The sequence below is a fragment of the Ambystoma mexicanum genome, chromosome 1q, assembly GCF_040938575.1.
Source record: "Ambystoma mexicanum isolate Mex_15411 chromosome 1q, UKY_AmexF1_1, whole genome shotgun sequence".
NCBI classification, from domain to species: Eukaryota; Metazoa; Chordata; class Amphibia; order Caudata; family Ambystomatidae; genus Ambystoma; species Ambystoma mexicanum.
In genome coordinates, this window is record NC_090922.1 from 518,683,259 (window position 1) to 518,703,408 (window position 20,150).

Sequence of the window (20,150 nt, forward strand, 5' to 3'; positions counted from 1 at the left end):
GTATAGGTCTTTACTAAACAAGTTGGTAGAGTGACTGAGCAGCCAGACTTATCTCAAGATGGGTAAATGTGAGATTTAGAGATGTAACACAGAGATTCACATTTACAAGTATCCAAATAACACTTCTACTCAAGGTTTTCTAGTAAAATAATTATTTAACAGTTGGTTTTAAATCAGCCTTCTTTAAAAAGGTCAATATGCGACAATAAAGATGCACTTCATAACACTTCCTCAGATTTAAGATAAGCAAGTAGATAACCTTTTCGGATGCCACACACACACAAACAATTCCTATACCCTGAGGTGACTTCAAATACTAGGACAACGTTGGCATTGATATATCACGTTTTACACCTAATACAATGGTGAGGTTGTGGGAAAGGAAAAGCTTATGGAAGGAAAGAGGTTAACAGGTTCTCAGACCAAGAGATAGAGAGGCTAGTGGTTGGCCCAGACACTACCGGTGTGCTAAATTCACACCTTAAAATTGAGAAAAGACGGCCTGCTACGTAAGTACTTCCACTGGGCTCCCCCTAACAAAACCCAGATCAGTTACAGAGTTATAGGGTCGGTTTTGGAAGTAGGGTGGAACGCGCACTGCCTAAGGAGATGAGTTGTACAAGACATAGAATTTTTGCTGTTGCACGTCCAGTTATAATCATGCAACAGTTCCGTTTTATAGCACGAGAAAGGTTTAATCGTAAAGTGAACAGCCGACACGTGTTTCGACTGCCTGGGTCGTTCTCAAGGCATGTAGCAGCTTGTCAAAGCAGTCGACTTCAGTGGACCAATGTTGTAGATGTGGGTGATGGAGAAACAATCACATGGACTTCAGTCATCAGTTTCAATCTGGCATCCGGTTTAGTGAGAGGTGAATACGCAATACAAAAGGTAGATGCCTATGGAGTTTGTCAGACTCCAAAACCAAAGAGAAACAGAGTCCAAATCACATCAAAATTATGAGAGAGTGAGGAAAAGGTCTCACTCACTCTAGGAGACAAATTAAAAGTCCAAAAGTCCATCAAAAGAGCTATTCGCACATACATGAAAATTCTCCCTAACATTTAGGCCTGGGTGACTGAATTTGGGTGAACACCTAAATAGCCGAAACAGCACTCAAAGAACAAAGGAGCGACACATATGACTCAAGGTAAGTTCACCAAGAGCCCCACAGTACCTGGAGAGTGTTGAAGATGAAGCATCTGGACGCCTTCTTTATGCACAGATGCAGATCCGGTCTTCTGTTGCTTGGTCGTGGTGAAGAGAGGAGGGACCCTTGATGGGCTTCTGCAGCTGTAGTTGAGAGAGGGACTCGCCTGCAAGGCATTCTTCATATTTGTGTCGGTTAATGGTTTTGGCGCCTTTTTATCAGCACCAGAAACAAATGGTCTTTGCCGGTTGGAATCTTCCTGTTAACTCAGTCAAGCACTCTGGTGAGGGGACTCTTGGGGGTGAATTCATGCTTCTGGAGGTCCACACGGATGCCACCAAAGTTCCAGCGAGATTTGATCAAAGCAAGAGGATGCATTTCAATAGGTATTACCCAAATTGTTCGTTTACAATTATTCGAATGAACAATTGACCGAATTTAAAGGGTCACAATTGACCTTTTCACAATTGACCGTGTGTGTGTGTGTGTGTGTGTGTGTGTGTGTATATATATATATATATATATATATATATATATATATATATATATATATATATAAAAATGTGTTTTGGGGGGTTTGGCGTTGGGTGGGGGGTTCCCCCCCCCCCCACATATATGGTACAATTGACCTTCACAATTTGGTCAATTGTGAAAAGGTCAATTGTCATTCGAACAGTTGTAAAACGAACAATTCGTATACAACCTTTAAATATGGTCCAGGTACACAGAGTACTGGGATTCTGCCGCCCAGGAAGCTCTCAAGACGCCAGGGACAACTTCAATTGAAGGTGGTCTTGAGGCTGGTTATGCCTGCCAGCCCGAAGGAGGAAGGATAGCAGCAGTACTTCAGCAGGTGTTGCCAGCTTCTCTGGTTGTCTTCTTCGGGTCTTCTGTTCCAGTAGTCGGCTTAGCCTTCTGTCCCAAAAGCCTCGCCTTTTATGCAGGACCCCTAGTGCTATGGATCTGTCAATCACCTGGGCCAGCCTCCCTGTTCAAACTGTTTCCAGCCAGGCATACTCTCAGACAAAGGCATGCAATGTTTCTGGCTCCTCACTCACTTCTCACCTTAGCAGACACACTGGGCCATGGCAGGCTTCACAAAGGAAAACTTAGAGGACCCACCCCCACCTGGAATGGTAGCAGGGCCAAGAAGGAACACACAAATGAAACACAGCGATAAAAGAAGACTGGGGCCATTTTGGGGGGAAAAGACCCACTCTCTCAGGAGAACAGAGCAAAGAATGCCAGCAGTCCAGCAAAAGTGCTGGAGGGGTCGGGGGGTAGGGGGGCCATCTCTCATGTTTAGGGGAATTTGCAGAAATTGAAAATTCGCCCCGACAGTATGTGTAGTCTGTATGGTGAAATCTGTCCTTATGTTGGGGATTACACTGAGAAAAGTACTTTAAGATGGATTCTATGTTCTTTTGCCACCAGATTATTTTCAGATTCGTTTTTTACGAAATGTTTCATTGAAGAAACTTATTTTCAAAAAGTGTTTTCAAAATTTTTTTGGGTGCTTCCCCCAATCCTCCCCTTGCCTATTATTTATTCCCTATCCCCAACCCCCCCACCCTTTTTGTCCCCCCACCCTTTTTGTCCCCCCACCCTTTTTGTCCCCCCACCCTTTTTGTCCCCCCACCCTTTTTGTCCCCCTACCCTTTTTATCCCCCTACCCACACCCCTTTTATTTTTCAATGAGTTTTTTCAATGAATAGTTTTCATAATAAAACTCAATGAAAAAAAACCTAGTGACAAAACGTATGGCGGTGTGTGAAGAATTATACTGCAGGAATTAATCCGGTTGGATCTGTGGGAGATAATGCTGCAGGAATTCAGTATTTTGGCACTTTTATGAAATAGGCTTTGGGTATGAGTTTTTGCACTTTGAGTTGGTTAGGTTCGGGCTGTGTTAAGGAGTGCAATGCAGAAATCTAACGTTTGGAGTGATGTAAAAGAAGGGGACTTCGTCATGAATTCTGTCACTTTGAACCATAATTTGGCATGTTTAGTTCCATGCACAACCGACAACCTCTGAAGCTTTCTAAGTACTTTGACATGTGCCATTTGCTTGTTGTTGCTTTTGAGAGACTTATCTGCAGGTTCTGGCATTGGATTGCTGTTGTTGCTGACACTAGATACCCTACATAGCAACCATTGAGTGCCTGGTACTTGCTGTTGATGCCATTAGATGCCTGTTAACAGCTGTTAGTAGTATGTGCGTGATACCTGCTGCTGTTGATGCACTGGGTGCCTTTTTACCCATCTTAAAGTTGTTTATTGGTATTCATTGTTACATGTCTGAATTGTGTATTTTTGTTAACGTCACCAGAAGAAGCTGAGGAGAAGCAGAAGGTGCATAAAGCTGCAGAATGCTGCCGCCAAATACTAAACCATGTCAACCAGGAAGTGCGGGACACAGAAAACCAGTTGGTATGACGATTGGGGGAGGAGAGGGTGCTGCCAGTATGTTCTAGTATGAGAATTATTGGTGTATAAGCATCATACTCCGTACACGCATAACTTATGTTGTGGAGCTATAGAAGCCTGTCTGATGGCACAGCTAGCTGAGCACTCTTTCGAACAACTGTGCGCTGCCTGCTGATGCAGGTTTGAATCACGGCAGGACCAACTCAGCCTTTCATCCTTTCGAGGTTGATAAATTGAGTACCACGCAGTGGGCTAATGATATGAACTGTTATTTCAGCGAATAGTTGCATGCTGGTTTGTAACACTATACAAAGCTAGATAGTAATAGCTGTGACAGTCGTGTGTGTGGACTTGTGATTCTGACTTTCTGTGACTGAGCATTGTTCAAGTGGGGGGCGCTCTAGGAGGTCGGAGAAGGCAGTGGGTCAGTATCTGTATGTTCTGTTGGGAAGTGATGCGATTCGTATTAACACAGAGTTAGCACTTGATGAGTGGAAACCTGCAGCATTTCTTGGCTCATTTGGCTACTGATCTGTAATGGCTATAACTCACTCAGGAAATTGCGACAAATCAAACTCTTGCAATGCAATCAATCGGAGATGCACACCACATGTCAATCCAGTGTCCATGAACTTTCAGCTTGCACCCCAAAGTTGTAAAAATTGGATAGATGTATTGGTCAACTGTCTGGAGGTAATTTAAGAAGCCAATAAACTGAATTCAAGATCACCTACCAATCCCTTGAATGTTAGAACAATGTTAGAGAAAGTGTTCATTTGACCACAAACTGTTATTCAAAAACATGATTATAAAATGTAATCTGAAGATTACACCTACTCAAATGGGTATTGTAAGAGCGTAATCAATGCCACACAGAGGTTTCATTCTATACAAAACTGTCCATACCTACTCTTCAAAATGTATCCAAATTAAATGTGACCATTCTAGATCAAGGAGTAGATGGCTAATGAAAGCATGCACAATAAGAGTTGAAGTTGCAAAACTACTGTTGCAAATAAGATTGCTTCTTAACCAGTGAAGGGTGTCTAAGGTGGGCTCGAAACATTTGAAAAAATATACAGAGGACATTAGGTTGGCAGACGTGGACATATACCAGGATGTGTCTAGGCAGGTGTGCGGTCTATCCCTGGTATATGCATGCCTAGGAGGAAGGTTGAAAGTACCCTTTTTGCTAACTTTGGTGAGTGGCTTTGTTTTTATCTGGCGGGATGAGGCAAATCTGTATTTTTCTCAGATTTTATTTGCTCTTTCAAACTCCTTGGTCAGAGAAGCGAGAGCACCATGATCCCATGTGTCATGACTCTTGCTGCTACTAGACTCAAATCCTGACCTGGACCTGGTTCTTTTCTTGGTATCCCTACATATTATCCCCTCCAAAAATATTGCCGTTCATATGGTCGTTTATCTCGCCATAGGCAATATTTTTTGGGGGGATAATCTGTGAGCGGGGGTTTAGGGGTGTCCCCCGCACATTTAAAATAATGCAGGGGTTGCAGGGATGTCCCACGCAGGGTCCATGGCTCAATATCGCTGCAAAAATATGGTGATAGTTTTGTATCGCCATATTTTTGCGGGGATATTAACACATGGAAACATTTTTTTCGGTGTGGGGCGACCATCTTTTTGTCAATACTGCAATATCACCCTGGCTAGGATTGGCATTGTACATGCTTTGTCTCAAAGCTCCTGTGAAGCAGTTTTTTTCCTCAATGCTGCATCTGTGGGGTTCATGACTACATCCAAGGTCTGTAGTCCATTGTTACGGTGCTCAAGTTCTTCTGTTTTTGACATGCCCATCCAGAGATGAACAACATCTTGGGCTGCAAATTTGGGACACACTTTCTCCAGCATGGGGTCTGGCATGGATTCACATGCTCATGAATATTCCCCGTCAGGCTGGGAATCCTTGGTAAAAGAAAAAAAACAGTTTCACTTTAGTTTATAAACTGTCTTTCGCCTATAAACCAATTACTGAGCTCTGGGTCATACTGCCCCCAGCCAATGACTGCCCTCTCCCTAATCCCCTCCTCTGGCAGCCATCTTCAGATTTTTACTGCAAGTTCAAGTGTTGGGAGTCCTCGCGTTTTGCTTTTCGAGCTTTGTTTTTTTTGCGCTATTTTGGTAGGACAATTCTTGTGTTTTCGGTCAGTAGAGCCCATATGCTCCATCATGTATCCATCCGATGAACGGGGACCCGTTTTTCAGCAACTTTTATCACCCCTCAAGGGCAGAAATAGTCGAGTATTTTCTTCTTGGAAGTTTCCAGAAGCCCTCAGACCTACACTGCGCCGGGTCATGTCGGAGGAGGACGGAGCTTCCCTCTTCAAGCTGTGCACCAGCTGCGGTTTGCGGAATGTTTTCACGGACGACAAGCATTCCCAGTGCCTGTTTTGTCTACACCTGACGCACAAGGAAGAAGATTGTGATATCTGCCATGGCTTATCCAAGTGCACAATGAAGGATCGACACGTCAGGCTGGCGACGTGGCTGAAGGCCAGGACTCTACCCCGGGTGGTTCACAGGGGCATGCCTCATCGGGTTCGAGCCAACCAAAGCGGGCTTCTTTGTCCTTTGAGGGTGCTCCATCCGTGGAGGCCCACGAGAAGGCCAAGCACTGCAAGTACGCGTCTGTCACCACACAAGCAGATCCTGCGACGGTCAGGCGGCGTTAATAGTCTGCATCTGTCCTTGAAATCCAGCTGTTCGTTCAAGAGGAAGTCAGCAATCCCAGGGAAGCTGCGGGAGAAGGCCAATCAGGACAAGGTGTCTGACCTGCCCGTGAAGGCCCAGGTTATCCAGACCAAAACGTCCTCGTCCATCGAGATGGTAGTCACTGCCCTCTCGAATGCAAAATGGGCTGACCTGGCCCAGGGTGCCCCGGTGGTGGCCAGAGTGGTTCTTCCTCCCAGGTGGGAGGCTTCATCTAAGCCAATAGAAAAGGCTCCGGAGAAGAGGATGACAGACCTTAGCCCAAAACCGACCCGAAGAAGGGTGGGGGTGGAGAAGAACTCCAGGGCACGGACATTTCTTCGTCCGAGGAGGATGAGATGGTTTCCGTCCACACAATCCTGGAGGAGAGTGGTGACGACGAGAACGTCGAGGAGACACCCACCGGAGGCAAAAGCGGCGCTGATGACAATGATGACAGGGACGACAACGTGGGTGCTGGGCCCAGCGACACTGTCCCCCAGGTACCTCCTAGAGACCTGTCGCAGGATATTCTGTCGACCCTCCACACACTGGTTACGGATATTCAAAAGAAGATGCCGACGGCGCCACCAGCGGCACCACCGGTGGTGACCCTGTTGACAACGGGTCTGCCACCGCCGAAGAAAGAGGCACCCTATGCCTCCGTTCCAACAGTTGCTGCCCTCCAACCCCTTCCCCCCACCCCCAGGGGACAGACACGGACACTGATGACTTTGGCGGGATGTCTGCTCCACCAAGGGCTTCTCCCCCGGATGAAGTGGGATACTTTCACTCCATGATCACTATTGCGTCAGAGCTTTTCCAGCTTACTCCGGAAGAGAAGGTGGGCTTCCTATACCAGCGCTGGGAGGCAAAAAGGAAGACCATCCTATCCGCACCACTCCTGGACGATGTCTGGGATGATGAGCTGGCGCTGCGGAGGAACCCTGCCTCCTCCCCAGCGAAGAGAGACTGGCTTGAAAAGAAGTACACGGTGCCAGAGTGTGCGCCAAAGTGTCTGCGGTTGTCGAACTCGTCATCTTCTGCATCTGCACCCCCAGACAGTGAGGAAGAAATTGGATTCCATGGGTAGAAAGGTAATCTACTCAGTGGCGACGATGGTCAAGGCGGCCAACGCCCTAGCGACCATGGCCAGATAGGACCGGGAGCTTTGGTACAAGATGGCTCCACTCCTGTATTTCCTCCCCGATGAAAAACGGGTCGAGGCTTTGGAGATTCTTCAGGAAGGCGAGGTGGCGTCAGACCATGCCATCAACACCACTCTGGACATTGCGGACAAGGGTTTCCGCCAGATGGGAAACAGGGTTTGCCTTCGTCATCGTGGCTGGCTCAAAGCCGCCAACTTTAGACAGGTGGTCGAGACCAGGGTCCTGGACATGCCGTTCGACGGAGACAACCTTTTCGGGAAGGCCGTTGATGAATCCCTCAGGCCATCAAGACCGATATGTAGACAGCCAGTGCCTTGGGCACACTGCAACAGCATTGTCCTTCCTTTCGTTCCCCTGGAGGGAAGTCTAGTAGATCTTCGAAGGGGGCTCATCCTCCTACCATTCTACGACCCAGGAAGCCAACAGGGGTCGCTCCAGGTCCTTTGGAGGTGGCTGCCGTCATCAAGCCTCCGAGGGCGGTGCACCGGCCTCCAAGCAGGACTGAACAGGCCAAGATGTCGGGCCTGCACCCCAGTGGGTGGGTGGCTGGCTGGCGAACTTCGGCAGCATGTGGGAGACCTTCTCCACCGATCGATGGGTGCTCTCGCCCACGGACACACTTTAGAATTTTAACGGAAGTGTCCGCGAATACCACCGGTGTCCCGACAGGAGCAACACATCCCTCAGCTGCTGCTGGAAGTTCGGGCCATGTTAAGAAAAAGGGGTGATAGAGCTGGTTCCACAGCGACTCCGGGGCTCCGCAGTTTACTAAAGATACTTTATCATAAGAAAGACGACCTGGGGTTTGGGGGCCCATTCTCGACCTACGACTCAACAAGAACATAAAGTCCCAGAAATTCAGGATGATCTTGCTGCAGCATGTGCTCGGCCAGGTGGAGGAGGGAGACTTTCTGTCGTCGTTAGATCTAGAGGACGCGTACTTCCACGTTCGCATACATGAAAAGCATCACAAGTTCCAGCGCTTCGTCGTACCAGGGAAGCATTCCCAGTTCAAGGCACTCCCCTTCGGACTGAAGTCAGCTCCCAGAGTCTTCACCAAGTGCCTAGCTCCGGTGGTGGGCCATCTACAACTACAGGGGGTGCATGTGTGTCCCTATCTCGACGGCTGGCTCATCCGGGCCAAGTCGAGGGACATCGCTGTCGATCACACATCGAGGGCCGTCGGGCTGCTAATGGACCCTGGCCTCTCTGTGAATTATGCGAAGTGCTGCTTGACTCCATCGCAGGACACGCTGTTCCTGGGATCCAGGTTCAACAGTGTCCTGCCTGGCTGCGCCATTGGAGGAGAGGATAGTGGCCATTTTGGGCAAGGTGCAACGGCTGTTTACACTGAAGGTCGCCACGGTTAGGACCATCAAGTCACTGCTCGGCATGATATCATCATGCATATACCTGATCCGGCTCTGCAGATTGCGCATGTGCCTGCTGCAGGAGTTCTTGTATGCCCATTGGATCCATGTATGCGGAGGCTTCTAGGACAATCTCGCTCGACGAGGGGTTCAGTCGAGTGATAAGGTGGTGGGGTGTGCGCTCCAACATCACCAGATGTTCCCCAGGTGCCTCCTAGAGACCTGTCGCAGGATTTCCTTTCGACCCTCCACAGGCTGGTGTCGGAAATTCAGAAGAGGATGACCACCCGTTGACACTGGGGCAACCACAGGCGAAGTAGAAAAGGAGCCCTCCCCCCCCCCCCTCCCTAGGGGCCGGGGACTGACAGGGTGACGACAGACACAGAAGGTGGCGGGATGGGAGATCCTGCATCACCGCCGCTGAGAGCTTCTCCACCGGACGAAGCAGGATCCTTCCATTCCTTGATCGCGCGTGCGTCAGAGCTTTCCCAGCTCACCCTGTGTTAGGGAGAATTCTCATAAATGGCTGATTTCCCTTACGTAAAGAGTCCCCCAGCAGCTTTGCTGGATTTCTAGGATTTATTTTTTCACCTGGTAAGAGTGTGAGCCTTTTTCCCACTCTTACATGTGTTTTGCTGTGTGTATTTTCACTGTGTGTGATCTTGGGCACTGGAGCCTCACCTACGCCATGTGCACCACTTTTTGTGTGTGTTACACAGCACCTTCAGTGCAGTGACACAGGGTTTTCTTTGAGACTTCCCACTGACTCAATTTTTCTGGGGCTGACTACTGTCGCCCAGAAACAGGTAAAGTTGCCATTAACTTTATATAGTCACTTTAAACCATAGAACCAATACACCCCATCTTCCATGGAGTATTGGAAAGGGTTAACTCCTATCCCTTTTTGTCTGTGTTTTGGAACCTTGTTTCGCTCCCTTAACATTAAGACTTGGCTGGTGTCAGTGGTATCTACCCTAACTTGCCTACCGCGATTATATTATATAAACGTGGTATTGTTCCAGGCTATGATATTAGCCTCGAACATAAACCCGCTTGACCAAATACATTTTATTTTGGTTCCGGCTGGGTTTATTTGCCATTTCTTTTTGTTAGTCTTCCTCGTGTTTTTCTCTGCGCGCCAAACTGGGGATGACTCCTTTGTTTGCTATTTTTTCGCGGACTTGTGCACAGAAGCCCTCCTTAAGGCGCCTGATAGTCTAGAGGGGCAGCATGTGAGGGGGGGAGGGGAAATCTTCGGACCCCTGCCATGGGTTACCTTAGTTACCCAAGTCGCACTCTTGTCTGATTGGCTAAGGGGACTAGCCTTGCCATGCCAGCCACCCTGCTGTGTGATTGACAGCCAGGCTGTATGAATGGGGGAAAACTGCATAAAAAGCAGGTTTCTGGGACTGGAAGAGCATAGTCGCCACTAGAACGATAGAACCCACGAGGCACTGGAAGAAGAGATCTCTACAACGACTGAACCGCCCGTTGAAGGCCTGCTGCAGGTCCGACTCTCCAAATCCGATGACAGAGAAGATCCTCCAGGAAACTTCTTCCCTTGAGCTGGTGGGACCAACCAGTTCGCCCAAACTACAAGCCAGGACCCCTCCTCTGGTCGCATTCGCTGTACAGAGCTACAGTGTGCCGGATAGCCAGGAAGGTGGGACCCTGCTTGGGTTTTAAGGAGTGCACCTTTTATTTGCTGTTTTGCTCTGCTGCTGGCTTCTTCCCGGGGTGGCGCAGGACCCTCCAGTCTTCCTAATTCTGAACAGTCCGACAGTCGCTTCAGGAACCGTGAGCCTGCAGGAACCACCAGGAACGTTCGCTTCAGCTCCCTCTCCGTTTTAAGGTACTGTGCAAATCCGGTTGTCCGTTCCGTTCAACCGCGGTGAAAGTGTTTGAAATCTTCTCCAATCCGAGGGCTTGTCTTTCTCTTCTCTTTGAACTATCTTTTCTACCAACGAACCTCATCCGTAATCTGTGCCACAAACTTTACCGCAAACTACCCTGAACTGTGTGATCTTGAGCAAAATACTTTTGACCTATTGACTTTGCCCTAAGCCTTTTCTAGCTGATCTCCTCACTGTAGTCTCTCTTGTTCAAAGTGCTCAGAGTACTTACCTGTTGGTGTTGCCTAATTTCTAATAACTTTGTCTTTCCCTCCCTTTTAAATAGCTGGAGTGCCATTTTGCTCCCACTTCATTTTGTGAGCTTAACTTGTCTGGAATTTAAGGGAAGTGGTGTGGTGTATTTATGATTGTGTTTTTTGACTTGCTTAGAATAGTGAAATGTTCTACAACTGTTGAGTAAATAAATATATATTCTTTTACTTAGAAACCTTGAGTCAGTGTTTGCCTGAATCATAGTAATTGCTGTCCTTTGTGTACCTATTTGTACTGCTCACTTACTCTTGAGATAAGTGTGGCTGCTCCGCTACTGCTACCACTATAACTGTGTAATACAGGCTTGTACCAAAGGAGAAATTGTACTGTCACTTGTAGTCTTAATTGTGTGTAGTGTTCCCAAAGGGTACTGCATATAATTCTGCCTATCACCCCGGTAGAGAAGGAGGGCTTCCTGTACCAGGAAGACCATCCTGTCGGTACCGCTCCTGGATGACGGCTCGGATAAGGGGCTGGCGCTGCTGTGGAACCCCGCCTCAGTGAAGAGAGACCGGCTTGAAAAGAAATACCGGGTGCCGGAGTATGGGCCCAAGTGTCTGAAGTCTCAACCATCGCCAGACTCTGTGGTCTCGAACGGCCACCAAGAAGAAGTCATCTAGTTCGTCGTCGTCTTCTTCATCTGCACCTCCGGACAACGATGGGGAAGAAATTGGATTCCATGGATAGAAAGTTCATCTACTCGGCGGTGACAACGGTCAAGGTGTCAAACGCCTTAGCAATTTTGGCCAGATACGATCGGGAGCTTTGGTACAAGATGGTTCCACTCCTGGATTTCCTCCCCGATGACAAACTGGTCGAGGCTTTGGAGATTCTTCAGGAAGGTGAGGTGGCATCGGACAACAACATCACGGTGGCTATGGACATTGCGGACACTGGATTCCGCCAGATGGCAAACCGGGTTTGCCTTTGTTGTTGTAGATGGTGCAATACCACCAACTTTATACAAGAGGTCCCGGGACATGCCGTTCGGAGACCACCTTTTCGGGAAGGGTGTCGATGAATCCCTCAGGTGATCAAGACCGACACAGAGACGACCTGTGCTTTGGTCACTCTGCAACAACAACAGACGTCCTTTCATTTCTCAGGAGGGGGAAGTCTAGCAGGTCTTTGAAGGGTTTGAGCGGGGGCTCATCCTCTTAACACCAAGCCTCCCGTTCTACGACCCAGGAAGCCAACTGGTCGCTCCACGGCTTTCAGAGGTGGTTGTCGTCAAGGCTCCCAGGGCGGCATGCCGGCCTCCAAGCCGGACTGAAGCGGTCAAGACATCGGGCCCCCACGCCTGTACCCCGGTGGGAGGCCAGCTGGCGAGCTTAGTCCGCGTGTGGGAGACCATCTTCACGGATCGGTTGGTGTTGGACGCACTTTAGAATTTCAATGGAAGTGTCCACGTATACCACTGGTGGCCTGACGGAAACATTCTTCAGCTTCTGCTGGAAGTTCGGGATATGTTAAGAAAAGGGGCGATACTTTCTCGTAAGAAAGAAGACCGGGGGCTGGAGGCCCATTCTCGACCTACGACGACTCAAGTACATAAAGTCCCAGATGTTCAGGATGGTCACGCTGCAGTAAATGCTCAGCCAGCTGGAGGAGGGAGACTTTGTCATCGTTGAATTTAGAGGACGCGTACTTCACGCCCCCATACACGAAAAGCATTGCAAGTTCCTGCGCTCAGTCATACAAGGGAAGAATTACCAGTTCAAGGCTCTCCCCTTCGGACTGAAGTCAGCGCCCAGAGTCTTGCCAAGTGCCTGGCTCCGGTGTCGACCCATCTACGACCACAGGGGTTTCTTGTGTATCCTTACCTAGATGACTGGCTCATCCGGGCCAAGTCAAGGGACATTGCCGTCGATCACACGGCGAAGACCGTCCGACTGCTGACAGACCTGGGGTTCTCAGTGAATTATGCCAAGTCCTGCTTGACTCCATTGCAGGACGTGCTGTTCCTGGTATCCAGGCTCAATACTGTGTCCTGCCTGGCGTCACCTTTGGAGGAGAGGATAGTGGCCATCTTGGGCAAGGTGCAAAGGCTGTTAGCACAGAAGATCGCCACGCTGAGGACCATCAAGTCGCTGCTCGGCCTGATGTCATCATGTATATACCTGATATGGTTCTGCAGATTGCGGATGCGTCCACTGCAGGAATTACTGGACGCCCGTTGGGTCCAGGTGTCCAGAGGCTTCCAGGACTTCCAGAGCCCCCCGTACCAGGAGACAGTCACAACGGATGCTTCCCTGGAAGTATGGGGAGCCCACACCGGATGTCTTCACGCCAGAGGCCTGTGGCTGCTGGCAGAGAAGACGCTACACATCAACGTACTGGAACCTACGGGTGGTGTTTCTGGCCTTCAGGTAGTTTCTGCAAGGTGCTGAGGGTCTTATTGGACATTACCGCCACAATGTTCTACATCAGGGAGGCGCAGGACTTGTGGCACTGGGTTCTCACCCAGGGGATGTTTCTCATTACTTTTCACCTGGCGGGAGTTAAGAACACCATTGCTGACTCCCTCAGCAGGGAACTACACTCTTGTCACGAGTGGGAGCTTCGACAGGATCAAGTGGACAGCCTCTTCCTCAATGGGGCAGACCCTAAATCGACCTGTTTGTGACGACGGCGAACTCCAAATGCCAGAGGTTCGCCAGCAGGTTCTACAAGCCGGAGACCATGGGGGATGCATTCTCCTTCCTCTGGGAAGACCTGTTCCTGTACACGTCCCCCCACGACCCATTGCCGCTACTGCTGCTAGTCATCGGTCAACTCAAACAGTGCCGGTGCAGGATGATCCTAGACGCCCCGGCGTGGCCGAGGCAGATTTGGTACCCGGACCTTCTCAGCCTGTCAACGTCACCTCCAGTCAAGCTACCAGTGGCCGCAGATCTATTCACCAGGGAAGGAGGCGCATTCCTGCACCACGACCCAGGATCGCTGAACCTGAAGGCTTGGCTCCTGCAGCCTTAGAGTTTCAGAGGAGCTGCTGGCGGACTGCAGGGAGGTCCTTGCCAGGGCCAGAGCATAGTCTACTCTTAAGTGCTGCCGGCACAAGTGGAAGCGCTTCGCAACTTGGTGTTGGACGCAGAAGATCAATACCCTGAGGGTCACGGCCCCTCAGGTTCTTCCGTACTTGTCTTTGGCCAAGATGGGGCTGGCACACGCCTCCATCAAGGTGCATTTGGCAGTTACCTCCTGCTACACCAGGTCTCTGGGACAGACTTCTTTGGTACCATTGTCTAGTCAAGGAGTTCCTCAAAGGACTGTTCAGATTGTTCCCAACGTTGAAGGCACCCGCCCCCGGCGTGGGGACTCAACTTGATACTTATTATTTTTTTTAAATGTATTAATCTGTTTAGTTGAATATACAACTTTTCAAATTTATTTTCTTTAAACAAAGAAAAGAAAAATAAAAGCCATAGAAGAAAAGCAAAATAAAATAATTAACAAAAAGACGCAAACTAACATCACAATACAAAGCAGCAAAAAAAAGAGGAAGAGCACCACATCATCAATCTCTATACAGTGAGATGCATGCAAACAGACAATAAATAAAAATAATGAATTCATTAAGACCAACTTATTAATATCATTGCAACAAAATGTATTAATTCATAAAAGTAATAAAATATCCAGTCTTCTCTAAGTTAGTAGACAATTTATTAGATGTTCAGGGATTCTATAGCTGGTAACACGATGTCTAATACTGACTAGGCTCATGGTGGGCCCTCTTCGAGCCTATGCAAAAAGCCCCTCTCAAGTTCCTTTTGTGGAAAAACAGCTTTTCTCATGGCCATCACCTCTGCCAGGACGGTATGTGAGATCCAGACCCTGTCCTGTAAGCGGCCTTATCTGAATTTCCACGAGACGAGGGTGGAGTTGCGGACGCACCCCTACTTCATGCCAAAGTTTCAGTCGGATTTCCACCTCAACAAGCCTTTGGTGTTACCTGTGTTTTTTCTGACACCTTTGTCGCAGGTTGAAAGGACTTTGCACTCACTGGATGTGGCGCGTGCTCTGAAGTTCTATGTGGCACGCACAAAGAGTTTCCGGAAGACGTTACAACTTTTCGTGATCTTTAGTCCTGTGAACCATGGGAAAGCTTTGTCCAAGGTTTCCATTTCCAGGTGGCTGTCTGGCTGTATCACGCACTGTCACTGGTTGGCAAACCGACAGCTTTCGGCTTTCCGATAGCCTATTCCACCAGAGTGATCGCGGCAACGATGGCATTCCTGTCTGGTGTGCCCCTGCTGGACATCTGCAGGGCTGCTTCGTGAAGGTCCACGCACGCACACCTTCACAGGATTCTACTGCGTTGACAGGGATTCCAGAGAGGAGTCCAGGGTCGGCCAAGCAGTGCTAAGTGCCTTGTTCGCTTGAAGGTGAGCCTGGTCCGGAGGGAACAGTAATTGCTTCTGTTGAGCCTTGCCACCTCCCTTGGTTGTGTATGTTTCTACTGCTATGTATTCTTTATTTATGAGCATGTGAATCCATGCAAGACCCCATTCTGGAGAAGGAACAAGTTACTTACCTGTAACTGTTTTTCGAGGGGATTGGGTCCTCCGACGTATTCCATATCTATGACATGTAATCACCACAGCTGTGCTGCTTCGGAAACTTTTTTCTGCGTCCTGCGTCAATGACGTCGATGCGCCGTCGTCGAGGACCTCCTCCGACGTCCGACGTCATCCGATGTGATACGTAGGACGCACGACGCCCGTAGCCTCAGTTCCGTTTTTTTCGCGAACGTGTTGCTTCGTGAATCTCGGATAACGCCTCGACTCTTTGGAGTTCGGTTCTTCGAACCTGTTCGTTTTTGTGACAATCCTTCGTGTGAAGATGTCTTCTACTTCGTCTTCGACCCCGCATCCGGGCTTCAAGAAGTGCGGGGAGTGTGGGTCCAAGATGTCGGTGACGGACTCGCACGACGCCTGCCTCTGGTGCCTCGGGGAGGCCCACGACACAGATGACTGTATCGACTGCCAGTTGCTCATGTCCAAAGCCTTACGCGAACGTAAGAAGAAGTTGTCGGTAGGTCGGGTGTCCAAGCCCCGGAAGTCGAAGTCTGCGGGGCTTTCGACGGATGATTCGAGGGGTGACTCTCCGCGTCATCGTCGGAAGTCTCGTGGGTCTCCTTCTAGGAGTCGGTCTCGCCACTCCTCAGCCTCTTCGAGGCATTCTCGGAAGCGCCGACACGGGTCGTCTTCCAGGTCCTCTTCGGAGGACTCTGCCCGGCACGTCGCTTACCCCACCCGCCGTGCGACGCCAGAGGAATGGGCTTCCTTCGGGAAGAAAATGCTGGCGATTCTTGAGTCGCAGGGTACTAAGCCGTCCGCGCCCCCGAGTGGGGTCGGTCGTGAGAGGTCGAGAGACACCGCTTGCAAGAGTGGTCGGCACGAGTCACGGGAGAGGTCCCGTTCGGACAAGGAGACTCGTTCTCGACGTACCCGTTCCAGGTCCCGGTCCTCGACGCGTTCGAGACCGTGTGCACCTGTGAGGTCTTCGAGGATGACATCGACGTCTGAGGCGTCGAGGGCGTCGACAGGCTTTCTCGAGGCTCCGGCTCCGAGGAAGTCGTCGAAGCCATCCACGCTCAGGTCGTCGAAGGACACGCTCGGGGCTCCGGCTTCGAGGGCTGTGTCGACGCCGCCGATGCTGGCGGCGCTGCATCAGACGTCGATGCCGATTTCCTCGGCGCCGATTCGCTCGACGCCTTTCATGTCGGAGGTACCCCGTGGCATGGGGGAACCCCCTAGGAAGGCTCTGGTTAAGAGCAAGCACTCTCGGGTGCCTTCTTTTCGCCACCTGGAATATATTTCAGAGGCGGATGAGGATTCTGATGGCCTGGTTCCTAGTCAGGTTCCAGATGAAATTGTCTCGGGCCATAGTCAGTTTGACGATTTGAGGCAGTCACTGCATGATGCCAGTGGACTGGACACCTCTCCCGAGGTGGAGTCTTGTAGGCCTGAGCCTGGCTCTCATGCCGATTCCTCGTACCGGCGCCTTATGGCTAGGGTTTCTGAGTACTTGGGATGGTCTGCTCCCCCAGGGGAGTTTGTGCAGGATGATCTAACGGACATCCTTGATGTTGGTCCCCCAACTGACCCGGTACTGCCGTTCCATATGGCTTTACAGAGAAGGGTAGCGGCGGCTTGGACTGCTCCGGAGAGTCTCCCGGCGGTGGGCAGATCCTTGTCGTGAAAATACCGTCCAGCCAGTAGCGACCCCTGCTACTTGACCAGGCACCCCACTCCGGAGAGTTTGGTGGTGCAGGCGGCCACAGCCCCGGCAAAGCAGGCGTCGTACCCTACCATCCCTCCTGATAGGGACGACAGAAGTTTTGATGGCTGGGCGAAGAAAGTTTTTTCTTCTGGTGGTATGGCGCTTCAGGCGGCCAACTCCATTTGTGCCTTGTCTCGTTTCACACACACTCTGTGGAACTGTGTTGCGTTAGCGGCTGAACATATTCCCGAAGGGGACGAACGGGATGGTTTCCTTGCTATGGTCCAGGATGGTAAGGACGCCATGTGTGAGTCCGTTCAGTCGGGTTTGGACTTAGCTGAATGCGTCAGTAGGTCCATGGCGGCGAGCACCGTGATACGCAGGTTTGCGTGGTTGCGGAAGTCGGGGTTTGCTCCTGATGTGCAGTCCCGGCTCCTCAACATGCCCTTTGACGGTGAACACCTTTTTGGCAGCAAGGCTGACGACAGCCTTGAGAGGTTGCAGACCACAAAAGCTGCAGCGAAGTCGTTGGGCGCTGCAGTTCGCAAACCTCCGCCTTTTCGTCCTAGGGGACAGCAGTGGAGGGGTGGTTCCTTTCGCTATTACTCGTCCAGTAAAGCGAGAGGAGCTGGCAGTCAAAGAGGCCAACGCAGGGGTACCAGAGGTGGACGACAGGGTACCCGTGGTGCCAAGGCCGCTCGGGCAGTTGCCTCTTTGCCCTCAGGTAACGCCGCAGCCGCTCCCACTCAGTCATGAGGCCATGTCCCATGGTTCGCCAGTTGGGGGAAGGCTGGCGCAGCATCTTGTAGAGTGGCAAGCCATTACTTCAGATGTGTGGGTTCTGGAGATCATAACCCACGGCTACTGTCTTCCCTTTCGGCACAGGCCTCGCGACAATCCACCGGGGAACCTCTCTTTGCAGAGTCCGGATCCACTCCTTGCGCAGGAAATTCAAGCCATGCTGGAGAAAGGCGCCATAGAACTGGTGCCTGTAGCGGAGAGGAACAAGGGATGGTATTCCCCTTATTTTTTGATTTCGAAGAAAGACGGGGGATTGAGACCCATCATGGACGTGCGCGGTTTGAACAAACTCCTCAGGAAGGACAAGTTCAAGGTGGTTACTCTCTCTCAAGTCCTCCAGGCCCTTCAGCTTCAGGACTGGTTGGTGTCACTCGACCTCAAGGATGCTTACTTCCATGTTCCGATCCATCCCAAGCACAAGAAGTACCTGAGGTTTGCGGTTGGCGACTCGCACTTTCAGTTTCGGGTCCTGCCGTTCGGATTGACCTCCGCCCCGAGGGTTTTCACCAAGCTCATGGTGGTGGTGGCAGCGCATCTCAGGCAAGGTGGGATTCACGTCTACCCCTACCTGGACGATTGGTTGATCAGGGGGAGCTCTCCCGAGCAAGTCCTGGATCATCTGTCCGTCACCTGCCACTCCCTTCACAGGCTGGGCTTCTCCCTCAATTTAAAGAAGTCCCATTTGACGCCAACACAGCGGCTCCGGTACATCGGAGCAGTGCTCGACACTTCCCTGGGGCAGTGTTTTCCTCCCCAGGTGAGGGCTCTTCACATTCAGCAGATGGGGCACTCAAGACGCAATGGTCGCAGTCCTCCGACAGGATGTCGGACCCGGTTCAGGTGCCGCCCTCGGTCACCCGGGACCTTCTGTGGTGGGCCGTCGAAGGCAACTTGATGAAGGGGGCTCTATTTTGGCTTCCCTGGCCGGAGGTGACGATCGTGACGGATGCATCCCTCACGGGATGGGAAGCTCATGCCAACGGGCTGACAGTCAGCGGTCGTTGTTCTCCGTCGGAGTCCAGACTCCATATCAATCTGTTGGAGCTGAGGGCCGTCAGGCTAGCCCTGAAGGCTTTTCTGCCGACTCTGCGAGGAAAGAGTGTCCTGGTCCTGACGGACAACACAGTGGCCATGCACTACCTCAACAAAAAGGGGGGGCCAGGGTCACTTCCTCTGTGCAGGGAGGCGATAAAGCTCGAGTTCTGGGCCATCCAGCAGGAAGTTTCGATCTCGGCAGTTCATCTGGCCGGAGACGAAAACGTGACGGCGGACGCTCTGAGCAGGCAGAGCGCGATCTCTCACGAGTGGGAGTTGGCTCAGGAGATTCTCCTGGAGATCTTCGCCCTTTGGGGGACCCCTCAAGTGGATCTCTTCGCCTCCAGTGTCAACCGGAAGTGCGAAAGGTTTTGCTTGCGGGAATTTCCTCCAAAAGGAGCCTTAGGAGACACGTTCGTGGTGGAGTGGTCATTCCCGCTGCTGTACGCGTTTCCTCCAGTCCCCGTCATCCCGCAAGTGCTGCGGAGGTTACGGAAGTTCGGTTCCCGGATGATCCTCATTGCCCCGGCGTGGGCTCGGAGGACGTGGTACCCGGACCTTCTCGACTTGTCCATCTGCCCTCCACGTTGTCTTCCCTACCGAGACGATCTGCTCTCACGGGAGGGGGGTCAGGTTCTCCATCCAGAGGTCAGATCCCTCAACCTTCACGCTTGGCTTCTGAAAGGTTGAGGTATAAGGATTGGGACCTCCCTGAAGACGTGATGGAGGTGTTGCTTTCGGCCCGAAGGCCAGCAACAAAGTCTCTGTACCGTTGGCATAAGTTCTGCGACTGGTGCAGAGTTCAGAATGTGGATCCTTTTGCATGTGACATCCCCATGGTTCTGTCCTTTTTACTTTCTTTGGCCCACAGGGGCTTGCAAGTGGGTACCATTAAAGGTTACCTGGCGGCGCTGTCCATCTTTAAGCGCTCGTCTGAAGAGTGTTCTTACTTTAAAATCCCTTTAATTTCACAGTTTCTGAAAGGGCTCACTAATGTGTTCCCTCCGTCACCTTTCCTGGTGTCCGGTTGGGATTTAAACCTTGTTCTTAAGTTTCTTATGGGTGCTCCGTTTGAGCCTTTACATTCTTGCCCTTT

At 50.7% G+C, this 20,150-nt stretch overlaps 1 protein-coding gene across 10 annotated transcripts in view; it reads left to right on the top strand.

Annotated features, from left to right (window-relative positions):
- ARHGEF1 (Rho guanine nucleotide exchange factor 1) overlaps nt 1-20,150 on the top strand; it is a 1,792,426-nt gene that overhangs the window by 1,124,367 nt on the left and 647,909 nt on the right. For all 10 annotated transcript variants that reach the window (XM_069640923.1, XM_069640913.1, XM_069640921.1 and 7 more), the window contains one exon: nt 3,480-3,580. In XM_069640923.1, coding sequence (XP_069497024.1) covers nt 3,480-3,580 — 101 coding nt within the window. The remainder of the gene's footprint in view (nt 1-3,479; nt 3,581-20,150) is intronic.